Source organism: Engystomops pustulosus, chromosome 1 (genome assembly GCF_040894005.1).
Source record: "Engystomops pustulosus chromosome 1, aEngPut4.maternal, whole genome shotgun sequence".
Lineage (NCBI taxonomy): Eukaryota > Metazoa > Chordata > Amphibia > Anura > Leptodactylidae > Engystomops > Engystomops pustulosus.
Genome location: NC_092411.1, coordinates 297979064 through 297991854, shown reverse-complemented (window position 1 = coordinate 297991854; position 12791 = coordinate 297979064). Strand labels below are relative to the sequence as shown.

The 12791-nt window shown below is 46.9% G+C and overlaps 1 protein-coding gene across 1 annotated transcript in view; it reads right to left on the bottom strand.

Moving 5' to 3' along the window:
• LOC140084284 (uncharacterized) overlaps nt 1-12791 on the bottom strand; it is a 111179-nt gene that overhangs the window by 55911 nt on the left and 42477 nt on the right. The window contains exon 3 of the mRNA XM_072126439.1: nt 6528-6708. Coding sequence (XP_071982540.1) covers nt 6528-6708 — 181 coding nt within the window. The remainder of the gene's footprint in view (nt 1-6527; nt 6709-12791) is intronic.

The window sequence follows — 12791 nt, the reverse complement described above, 5'->3', positions numbered from 1 at the left end:
TGAAGATTGAAATCAGGAGAAAAAGAGCCTGAAGATGGAAATACGGAGAAGAAGAGCCTGAAGATGGAAATCAGGAGAAAAAAAGCCTGAAGATGGAAATCAGGAGAAAAAGAGCCTGAAGATGGAAATTCAGGAGAAAAAGAGCCTGAAGATGGAAATCAAGAGAAAAAGAGCCTGAAGATGGAAATCAAGAGAAGAAGAGCCTGAAGATGGGAATCAGGAGAAGAAGAGCCTAAAGATGGAAATCAGGAGAAAAAGAGCCTGAAGATGGAAATCAGGAGAAGAAGAGCCTAAAGATGGAAATCAGGAAAAAAAGAGCCTGAAGATGGAAATCAGGAGAAGAAGAGCCTGAAGATGGAAATCAGGAGAAGAAGAGCCTGAAGGTGGAAATCAGGAGAAAAAGAGCCTGAAGATGGAAATCAGGAGAAAAAGAGCCTGAAAATGGAAAGCAGGAGAAGAAGAGCCTGAAGATTGAAATCAGGAGAAGAAGAGCCTGAAGGTGGAAATCAGGAGAAGAAGAGCCTGAAGATGGAAATCAGGAGAAGAAGAGCCTGAAGAAGGAAATCAGGAGAAAAAGAGCCTGAAGATGGAAATCAAGAGAAAAAGAGCCTGAAGATGGAAATCAAGAGAAGAAGAGCCTGAAGATGGGAATCAGGAGAAGAAGAGCCTGAAGATGGAAATCAGGAGAAGAAGAGCCTGAAGATGGAAATCAGGAGAAGAAGAGCCTGTAGATGGAAATCAGGAGAAGAAGAGCCTGAAGATGGAAATTAGGAGAAGCAGATTGTAAAGATGGAAATCAAGAGAAGAAGAGCCTGAAGATGGAAATCAGGAGAAAAAGAGCCTGAAGACTGAAATCAGGAGAAAAAGAGCCTGAAGATGGAAACCAGGAGAAGAAGAGCCTGAAGATTGAAATCAGGAGAAAAAGAACCTGAAGATGGAAATACGGAGAAAACAGCCTGAAGATGGAAAGCAGGAGAAGAAGAGCCTGAAGATGGAAATCAGGAGAAGAAGAGCCTGAAGGTGGAAATCAGGAGAAAAAGAGCCTGAAGATGGAAATATGGAGAAAAAGAGCCTGAAAATGGAAAGCAGGAGAAGAAGAGCCTGAAGATTGAAATCAGGAGAAGAAGAGCCTGAAGGTGGAAATCAGGAGAAGAAGAGCCTGAAGATGGAAATCCGGAGAAGAAGAGCCTGAAGAAGGAAATCAGGAGAAAAAGAGCCTGAAGATGGAAATCAAGAGAAAAAGAGCCTGAAGATGGAAATCAAGAGAAGAAGAGCCTGAAGATGGGAATCAGGAGAAGAAGAGCCTGAAGATGGAAATCAGGAGAAGAAGAGCCTGAAGATGGAAATCAGGAGAAGAAGAGCCTGTAGATGGAAATCAGGAGAAGAAGAGCCTGAAGATGGAAATTAGGAGAAGCAGATTGTAAAGATGGAAATCAAGAGAAGAAGAGCCTGAAGATGGAAATCAGGAGAAAAAGAGCCTGAAGACTGAAATCAGGAGAAAAAGAGCCTGAAGATGGAAACCAGGAGAAGAAGAGCCTGAAGATTGAAATCAGGAGAAAAAGAACCTGAAGATGGAAATACGGAGAAAACAGCCTGAAGATGGAAAGCAGGAGAAGAAGAGCCTGAAGATGGAAATCAGGAGAAAAAGAGCCTGAAGATGGAAATCAAGAGAAGAAGAGCCTGAAGATGGGAATCAGGAGAAGAAGAGCCTGAAGATGGAAATCAGGAGAAGAAGAGCCTGAAGATGGAAATCAGGAGAAGAAGAGCCTGTAGATTGAAATCAGGAGAAGAAGAGCCTGAAGATGGAAATTAGGAGAAGCAGATTGTAAAGATGGAAATAAAGAGAAGAAGAGCCTGAAGATGGAAATCAGGAGAAAAAGAGCCTGAAGATGGAAATCAGGAGAAAAAGAGCCTGAAGATGGAAATCAGGAGAAAAAAAGCCTGAAGATGGAAATCAAGAAAAGAAGAGCCTGAAGATGGAAATCAGGAGAAGAAGAGCCTGAAGATGGAAATCATGACAAGAAGAGCCTGAAGATGGAAATCATGAGAAGAAGAGCCTGAAGATGGAAATCAGGAGAAAAAAAAGCCTGAAGATGGAAATCAAGAAAAGAAGAGCCTGAAGATGGAAATCAGGAGAAGAAGAGCCTGAAGATTGAAATCAGGAGAAAAAGAACCTGAAGATGGAAATACGGAGAAAACAGCCTGAAGATGGAAAGCAGGAGAAGAAGAGCCTGAAGATGGAAATCAGGAGAAAAAGAGCCTGAAGATGGAAATCAGGAGAAGAAGATTGTAAAGATGGAAATCAAGAGAAGAAGAGCCTGAAGATGGAAATCAGGAGAAGAAGAGCCTGAAGGTGGAAATCAGGAGAAGAAGAGCCTGAAGATGGAAATCAGGAGAACAAGAGCCCGAAGATGAAAACCAGGAGAAGAAGAGCCTGAAGATGTAAACCATGAGAAGAAGAGCCTGAGGATGGAAATCAGGAGAAAAAGAGCCTGAAGATGGAAATACGGAGAAGAAGAGCCTGAAGATGGAAATCAGGAGAAAAAAAGCCTGAAGATGGAAATCAGGAGAAAAAGAGCCTGAAGATGGAAATTCAGGAAAAAAAGAGGTTGAAGATGGAAATCAGGAGAAAAAGAGCCTGAAGATGGAAATCAGGAGAAAAAGAGCCTGAAGATGAAAACCAGGAGAAGAAGATTGTAAAGATGGAAATCAAGAGAAGAAGAGCCTGAAGATGGAAATCAGGAGAAGAAGAGCCTGAAGGTGGAAATCAGGAGAAAAAGAGCCTGAAGATGGAAATCAGGAGAAAAAGAGCCTGAAGATGGAAACCAGGAGAAGAAGAGCCTGAAGATTGAAATCAGGAGAAGAAGAGCCTGAAGGTGGAAATCAGGAGAAGAAGAGCCTGAAGATGGAAATCAGGAGAAGAAGAGCCTGAAGAAGGAAATCAGGAGAAAAAGAGCCTGAAGATGGAAATCAAGAGAAAAAGAGCCTGAAGATGGAAATCAAGAGAAGAAGAGCCTTGAGATGGGAATCAGGAGAAGAAGAGCCTGAAGATGGAAATCAGGAGAAGAAGAGCCTGAAGATGGAAATCAGGAGAAGAAGAGCCTGTAGATGGAAATCAGGAGAAGAAGAGCCTGAAGATGGAAATTAGGAGAAGCAGATTGTAAAGATGGAAATCAAGAGAAGAAGAGCCTGAAGATGGAAATCAGGAGAAAAAGAGCCTGAAGATGGAAATCAGGAGAAAAAGAGCCTGAAGATGGAAACCAGGAGAAGAAGAGCCTGAAGATTGAAATCAGGAGAAGAAGAGCCTGAAGGTGGAAATCAGGAGAAGAAGAGCCTGAAGATGGAAATCAGGAGAAGAAGAGCCTGAAGAAGGAAATCAGGAGAAAAAGAGCCTGAAGATGAAAATCAAGAGAAAAAGAGCCTGAAGATGGAAATCAGGAAAAGAAGAGCCTGAAGGCGGAAATCAAGAGAAGAAGAGTCTGAAGGCGGAAATCAGGAGAAAAAGAGCCTGAAGATTGAAATCAGGAGAAAAAGAGCCTGAAGATGGAAATCAGGAGAAGAAAAGCCTGAAGATGGAAATACGGAGAAAACAGCCTGAAGATGGAAATCAAGAGAAGAAGAGCCTGAAGATGGAAATCAGGAGAAAAAGAGCCTGAAGATTAAAATCAGGAGAAGAAGAGCCTGAAGATGGAAATCAGGAGAAAAAGAGCCTGAAGATGGAAACCAGGAGAAGAATAGCCTGAAGATTGAAATCAGGAGAAGAAGAGCCTGAAGGTGGAAATCAGGAGAAGAAGAGCCTGAAGATGGAAATCAGGAGAAAAAGAGCCTGAAGAAGGAAATCAGGAGAAAAAGAGCCTGAAGATGGAAATCAGGAGAAAAAGAGCCTGAAGATGGAAATCAAGAGAAAAAGAGCCTAAAGATGGAAATACGGAGAACACAACCTGAAGATGGAGATCAGGAGAAAAAGAGCCTGAAGATTAAAATCAGAAGAAGAAGAGCCTGAAGATGGAAATCAGGAGAAAAAGAGCCTGAAGATGGAAATCAGGAGAAGAAGAGCCGGAAGATGGAAATCAGGAGAAGAAGAGCCTGAAGATGGAAATCAGGAGAAGAAGAGCCTGAAGATGGAAATCAGGAGAAGAAGAGCCTGAAGATGGAAATCGGGAGAAGAAGAGCCTGAAGATGGAAATCAGGAGAAGAAGAGCCTGAAGATGGAAATCAGGAGAAGAAGAGCCTGAAGATGGACTTTTTCATATGATGTTAGGGATGTGCCATTTGCTTGCAGGTGTAAACCTCTGCTGTAATCTTCTTACATATGAGGAACGTCTTTGTTTGTATTGTTATTATGTTTTACATAATAGGAGATTCTACTAAATGGGTCACTATGATGATGGATTCCAGGAGTCCGTAAATAATAAGTGTCCCTGTTTCATGCTGTAGTTATGGATTTTAGTCATATGTGCATTGGATTACTTTACCCCACAGTTGGATTTCACCATCTTTTCTGTGGATAGAGGAGGATCCTTGCACTGGGGAATATTCATCCTCTCTGCTGCTGAAATGGATTTACAGCTAATAAATCAAGTCTTAAAGGGAACCTGTCATCAGGAATGTCATCTTTACACAGTAACAGGTTCCAATAGCCCCTGACATGTAGATTTCACAAATGCATCTGAATAATTTAAAAGTGGGGCCCAAAATAAAACTATTTTATGAGCAGTTACAGACAGTAAGAGGCTCCTCTAGTCCTGCACTATAATGACACTTGGTAGTTACACACAGTAGTAGGTAATTATCTGTAATATGGGGCTGTAGGGGAATGATACAGTAGAGAGATAGGTGATAAGTAGATGGATGATAAAAGATAAAGATGAAAGATGATACAGAATTATAGATGCAGAAATATAAAGTAGATTATATGATAGATTGATAGATCTTGATAAGCATCTGCCCCTGAACATTCAACCACAGGGTATTACATGAGCAATCCAACCTTTGTGCACAAACGTCCACATGCAGGGGGCACCTTTAGGACAGGACATTACAGATTCCTTTTATCGTGTGCACATAACCAACTGCTGTTACATGGAAGTCTAGAACATCCTCCATGTTTGTGCACCCGGGTAGTTCACTTGTCTCTCATCTCCTCCATGCCTTCTCCTTTCCTTTGCTCCTGAGTCTATTCAAACCTTTCTTATAACTCTTGCGGGAGGCATTCAGAGGGTTGGGTGGCACCGGAAGGCAAGAGGAGGGGGAAGGCATCAACTCTAAGGATGCAGGTACTCCCAGTGCTGTACATACCAGGGGGTGATGGTAGAGTCTCCTTCATGTGTCCTAGAACCCATCAAAATTTCAGGGCTACTTTTAGTGCCATGACTTCGGAGGACCTTTTTTTAAATATAGATCTCCCTGATGGTAACCTTTTCTAGACACCTTACCCCAATATAGGCTGTAAGATTAACGTAATAGAAAAATGCTTCATATGGAAGATAACACAAATAAAGACAAGAAAGTGACTAAAGATCTAGATTAGACTGATAACAGAACCTAAGGATCACACTCACACTTACCCATGTGGTTTCAAGGAAATCTTAGTTTCATAGTTTCATAGTTTATACGGTTGAAAAAAGACACTTGTCCATCAAGTTCAACCAAGGAAGGGAAGGGATTGGATGAGGAAGGGATTTAGGGGAAACAATTCTATATAACATAACCATCAATGTTATTTAGGTTTAAAAAGGCATCTAGACCCTTCTTGAAGCTCTCTGCTATCCTTGCTGTGACCAGCGCCTGAGGCAGGCTATTCCACAGATGGACAGTTCTCATAGTAAAAAAGCCCTGTCGCCTCCGGTGATTAAACCTTGGTTTCTCCAGACGGAGACAGTGCCCCCTCGTCTTTTGATTTGATCTAATCTGGAACAACTTACCACCATATTTTTTGTATGGACCATTCATATATTTATATAAATTAATCATGTCCCCTCGTAGTCGTCTCTTTTCCAGACTAAATAAATCTAGTTGTTTTAATCTTTCTTCATAACTAAGACCCTCCATACCCCTTATCAGTTTTGTGGCTCTACGTTGAACCCTCTCCAGCTCCAGGGCATCCTTTTTATGGACCGGTGCCCAGAACTGGACAGCATATTCCAGGTGAGGCCGAACCAGTGCCTTGTATAGTGGTAATATTACATCCCTATCACGAGAGTCCATTCCACTTTTGATACATGACATGATCCTAATAGCTTTAGAGGCAGCTGCTTGACATTGCATGCTGTTACTCAATTTATGATCTACTAGTACCCCCAGGTCCTTCTCAACAAGGGACTCTCCCAGATTTACTCCCCCAAGTACATATTTTGCCTTTGGATTATTGGCCCCCAGGTGCATAACCTTACATTTATCCACATTAAATCTCATTTGCCAAGTGGATGACCAAACATTCAGTTTGTCCAAGTCACCCTGCAGCCTAAAGTCACCCTGCAGCCTATGAACATCCTCCATAGACTGTATTACACTAGACAAAGACCTACCTCTGTTTCATTACTCTCTGTTAAGTCCCAATTGTGGGTGGTGCTCATGTTGACCGAAATCTTCACCTCTCCTTCAGCAATAAGAGGAATCCCGGTCTTCACGGTAGTTTCAGTTCCTGCTTCAAACGTGAATCCGTGACTGTGGGTAAAACTGCTGATTTCCTTTATAGTTTTTTGGATCCTGTGAACACAGAAGAGAAAAGAAAATGAACTTGATCATCGTGGGCAGTAAATGTCTTGTTGGTATTAAGCAGCGATACAAGAGACTCAGCATCCGACTCAGCGGCTCGACAGAGGAACCCACATACTATGAACATATCCCATCCGAATATCAATCAATAAACCAATGTAACATGTTGGGTGTGTAAAATATTACACTAAAAGACCTCACGCACACAACCCTGTATATGGACACGTGAGTTAGTTGTAAAAAAGCTGGTAAATTCACAGCCCCATTGATTTGTGCCGTGTATGCATCAGTTATCATCCCACCTTGAAAGTGGAGGGCGGCGTCAATGCAAATTATAGCCCACATAACATCAAGCATGACTTTCAGGAAGCCTAATGACCTGCTCTGGGATAAAAGCCAAACTAGTATATCTATTCCAGAAGGAACAGATTCTCAAATGTACACAGCGCTGTTTCTATTTGGTAATGTCTCTTCAGCACAGTGTAGGTCACTGGTTTAGCTGATTGAAAGGCTTAAATGGTCAAACTCTTCATAAGGAGATCTTACTTCCTGAACCTATTCAAAAGCCTCTCACTTTTTAAATTACCATATATACTCTAGTATAAGCCGACCCGAGTATAAGCCGAGGCCCCTAATTTTACCACCAAAAACTGGGAAAACCTATTGACTCGAGTATAAGCTGAGGGTGGGAAATGCATTGGACACAGCCCCCCAGTATATAGCCCGCCAGCCCCCAGTAGTATATAGCCAGCAAGCCCCCTGTAGTATATAGCCTGTCAGCCCCCTGTAGTATACAGCAAGCCTGTCCCCATGTAGTATACAGTCAGCCTGCCCCTACATAGTATACAGCCAGCCCCCATTAGTATACAGCCAGCCAGCCCCCTGTAGTATACAGCCAGCCTGCCCCCTGTAGTATACAGCCAGCCCACCCCCTGTAGTATACAGCCAGCCTGCACCCTGTAGTATACAGCCAGCCTGCCCCCTGTAATATACAGCCAGCCTGCCCCCTGTAGTATACAGCCAGCCTGCCCCCTGTAGTATACAGCCAGCCTGCCCCCAGTAGTATACAGCCAGCCTGCCTCCTGTAGTATACAGCCAGCCTGCCCCCTGTTATATACAGCCAGCCTGCCCCCTGTAGTATACAGCCAGCCAGCCCCCTGTAGTATACAGCCAGCCTGCCTCCTGTAGTATACAGCCAGCCAGCCCCCTGTAGTATACAGCCCACCCAGCACTTTAAAAAAATAAACTTACATATTCACCCTCCAGCGTCCTCGATGCTCAGCGCGGCTCCCCGATGTCAGCACGGCTCCTCTTCTGTCTTCCCCGCGGCTCCTCTTCTTTCTTCGGTCTTCTGTAACAGCCGGAATAGACGTGGCCATGTTATCTTCCTGGCCGGCGCATACTATGATGCGGCCGCTGCTGACTTCATAGTATGCGCCGCTCGGGAGATAATATGGCTGTGTCTCTGTCGGCTGTTACAGAAGACCGAAGAAAGAAGAGGAGCCGCGGGGAAGACAGAAGAGGAGCCACGCTAAGCATCGGGGCTGCCGGAGGGGGAGTATATAATTTTATTTTTTTTATTGACTCAACTATAAGCCGAGGTGAGGTTTTTCAGCACATTTTTTTGTGCTGAAAACTCGGCTTATACACGAGTATATATGGTAGTTCCCTACACTGTACACATAAAAACATCGTACAGCGCTGCCAACAGTTGGGAATCTGTTCCTTCTGGAATATATTTACTGGTTTGCATCATGTCATTAGGCTTCCTGAAAGTCCTGCTTGATGGTAAGGGAGCTGCTTTACAAGATAGCAAAAGAGGCAATGTTTTCCTTGTTCCATCCGGGAAAGCTTACATAAACTTAGAAACTTGCATATTTTCTATCTCAGACAAATAAAGACAAGAGGCTAATGATGAACTCTTACTGTACCTAGAGAATGTTATACTCGATGATTCAGCTCTCTCGGGAGATAAAACTTTCTAGAAATTGTCTGTTAAGAGTGTCACGGGTGCTCCCGCGATCCGTGCTCCTTCATGTGCCCCCGTTGCTGCCCGGCGTCTCTTACCTCTCCCAGCTCCTGCACTTCCTCGAGCTGCCGTGCACGCGCGTCCCCGCCTCCTAGGGCGCGCGCGCGGCTCCGGCCGAAAATTTAAAGGGCCAGCGCACCGCTAATTGGTGCACTGGCTGAACACCTCACCTTTAAGAATCTGCCTCTTCCTGTGTTCCTTGCCGGATCTTTGTGTCTCATAGCCTTAGAGAAAGCTTACTAGCGATTATTCCTGTGTATTCCTGCGTTCCTGTGTATTCCTGCGTTCCTGTGTGTTCCCGCTCCCGTGTCCTGTGTTACCCGAGTTCCTCCGTGTTGCTGTGTTCCGTGTGCCTGTGTTCCCGTTCCCACCTGCCTGGACCTCCTGTTGCTGACCCCGGACTTGGACCTGACGTTGCATCTCTGCCGCCTGCCCTGACCCTGTGCCTGGCCCTGTCTACGAGATTGTCATCCGCTAAGGTACCTCGACCTCGGCTGCCACCGTGGGCTAGTCACACCTGGGAACGACCTAGTGGTATCCTGCCGCAGCAAGTCCAACCCGCTTTGCGGCGGGCTCTGGTGAATACCAGGTACCGCTAGGCTCCGGTTCCGGGTGTTCGCTAGTTACATCTCCCGCGGTGGTCCAGAGGATCCACTGATCCTAAAAGTAAGATCCGGCCATGGATCCCGCCAAGGCTCCTTCTCCCAGTCAGCCGGATCTCGCCACCATCGTGATCCACCAGCCCTGGCAGATTGCTGCACAACGGAATCAACTGGAGCAAGTCACCGCCATGCTGCAACAGCTGCTAGCTACCCAGCATCAGCAACAGTCTCCTGAGGTGGCCGCTGCGACTCCTGCTACCCCGGCTTATCTTCCTGCTGCTGAACCCAGGCTACGTCTCTCTTTGCCCGGCAAGTATGACGGGGATCCCAAGATGTGCAGGGGCTTCATCACCCAGTGCTCCCTGCACATAGAACTTATGCCGTCGCAATTTTCCACAGAGCGGTCCAAGGTGGCATTTGTCCTCAGCCTCCTTTCTGGGAAGGCCCTGGCCTGGGCTACTCCTCTTTGGAACAGGGATGACCTGGTTGTCGCTACCCTCTCGGAATTTCTGGCAGAGTTCCGGTCAGTCTTCGAGGAACCGGCCCGAGCTTCCTCTGCGGAGTCTGCATTATTGAACCTGCGCCAGGGTAACTCATCTGTGGGAGAGTACGCAGTTCAGTTCTGCACCCTGGCTTCTGAACTTGCCGGGAACGATGCGGCCCTCATTGCTACCTTCAAGCAAGGACTTTCTGCGCAGGTCAAGGACGCGCTGGCAGCACGGGACTTGCCGTCAACTCTGAGCGGTCTAATCACCCTGGCCACTCGAATTGATGTGCGGTTTAAGGAGCGCGCTGAGGAACTACGCTCCGAGTTCCCCCAAGGCCGTGTTAGACGTCTTCCTCGCCTGGCACCTGTATTCCAAAAGCCGCTTCTGCCCCCGGCTGAATCTTCTGCTGATGAACCTATGCAGGTGGACCGAGTCCGGCTTTCTCTACAAGAGCGTTCCAGGCGACGTCAGGAGAACTTGTGCATGTATTGTGCCAGCCCACAGCACTTCGTCGGGACTTGCCCCGTACGTCCCCAACGCCCGGGAAACGCCAGCACCTAGGCTTCTTAGGAGAAGCGTCCCTAGGTGTGAATAAAGCTTCTCCACGCTTGATTCTCCCTGTACTCCTCAGCATTGGCACCGGTACTCCGGTCCAGGTTTCTGCTTTTCTGGATTCAGGCTCCACAGCGAACTTTGTAGATGCTGCACTGGTCGCCCTGCATCACTTCCCGGTGGTTCGTCTTGAGAAGCCCTTGTCCATGGCCTCAGTCAGTGGCCAGATTCTCTCCGTGCCTATCTGGTTTCGCACTGAACCCCTGCTCCTTCAAGTTGTTGCATTGCATAAAGAGAGACTCTCCTTTTTTGTGCTGCCACAGTGCACTTCCACTCTCCTGCTGGGTCTCCCCTGGTTGCAGCATCATGCCCCTGTTCTGGACTGGTCTTCTGGGGAAATTCTCCGTTGGGGTCCAGATTGCCCCTCACGCTGCATGACGGTTCCACATCCGCTTTCTGTCAGGACTGCTACCTTGTCTCCCAAGCCTCTGGAGGGACTTCCAGCTCCGTACCGGGACTTTGCAGACGTGTTTTCTAAAAAAACAAGCCGAGATCCTTCCTCCACATCGTCCCTATGATTGCCCCATTGATCTGCTGCCTGGATCTTCTCCACCACGGGGTCGGGTGTATCCGCTCTCGGTTCCTGAGACTGCCGCTATGTCGGAATATGTTAAGGAAAATCTGCAAAGAGGTTTCATCCGCAAATCTTTTTTGTCTCAAAAAAGGATGGCTCTCTCCGCCCCTGTATAGACTATAGCGGTCTTAACAAGGTCACCGTTAAGAACCGCTATCCTCTGCCGCTTATCACGGAGCTATTTGATCGTCTGCGGGGTGCAAGAATTTTTTCCAAATTGGATCTTCGTGGGGCCTACAACCTCATCCGCATAAGGAAGGGTGACGAGTGGAAGACCGCCTTTAACACCCGTGATGGGCATTTTGAATATTTAGTTATGCCCTTCGGACTTTGTAATGCGCCAGCCGTTTTCCAGGAGTTTGTAAATGATATTTTCCGGGACTTATTGTACAGTTGTGTCGTGGTGTACCTGGACGACATCCTTGTGTATTCTGCCAATCTGGAGTCCCACCAGTCTCATGTACGGGAGGTTCTCAGCCGCCTCAGGACAAACCACCTCTATGCCAAGCTGGAGAAGTGCCACTTTCATCAGAGAAGCCTTCCATTCCTCGGCTACATAATTTCTGATAGGGGTTTGCAGATGGATCCTGCCAAGTTATCTGCGGTTCTTCAGTGGCCACGCCCAGTGGGACTGCGAGCTATACAAAGATTTCTGGGCTTTGCTAACTATTTTAGGCAATTTATCCCACACTTCTCATCTTTGGTCGCGCCGATGGTGGCGCTTACGAAAAAGGGTGCTAATCCCCGTGTCTGGCCACCAGCAGCAGAAGAAGCTTTCACGAAATTAAAAACTGCTTTTTCCTCCGCTTCAGTCCTTACCCGACCGGATACTGAAAAGCCGTTCCTGGTGGAGGTTGATGCCTCCTCCATGGGTGCTGGGGCAGTCCTTACCCAGAAGGGTCCCAGGGGACAAACGCTGACTTGTGGTTTCTTCTCCAAAACCTTCTCCTCCGCGGAGAGAAATTATTCCATTGGAGATCGGGAGCTTCTAGCCATCAAGCTGGCTTTGGAAGAGTGGCGTCATCTGCTGGAGGGAGCCCGATTTCCAGTCAGCATTTTCACGGACCACAAAAACCTTCAGTACCTTCAGACGGCTCAGCGTTTGAATCCACGTCAAGCCCGGTGGTCCCTCTTCTTCTCTCGCTTTGACTTCCGAATCCATTTTCGCCCTGCAGAGAAAAACATCAAGGCTGACGCCTTGTCCCGTGCTTCTGATGTTATGGGGGAGGACTCTGCTCCGAGGCATATTGTTCCTCCAGAGAGACTTGTGCTTGCCGCGCCGGTGGACCTCCGGCAGCTGCCTTCCGGCAAGACTTATGTGCGACCTGGTCTCCGAAAGAGGATTCTGACCTGGGGACATTCTTCTCGTGTGGCCGGGCACCCTGGGGTGCAGCGCTCTGTGGCCTTAATTTCCCGATTCTACTGGTGGCCTGATTTGGTCAAGGACGTTCGGGATTTTGTGGGTTCCTGTGCCTCTTGTGCCCGCAACAAGCCTTCACGACTTTAACCTGCTGGTCTTCTGTTGCCGTTACCCGTGCCTACCAGCCCATGGGCTCATGTGGCTATGGACTTTGTTACGGATCTACCGCCATCTTCTGGCAACACCGTTATCTGGGTGGTGACTGACCGCTTTTCGAAGATGTCTCACTTTGTCCCTCTACCAGGTTTGCCTTCTGCTCCACGTCTCGCCAGCCTCTTCTTCCAGCATATTTTCCGGCTTCATGGTCTCCCTCAGCACATCGTCTCGGATCGAGGAGTTCAGTTTGTGT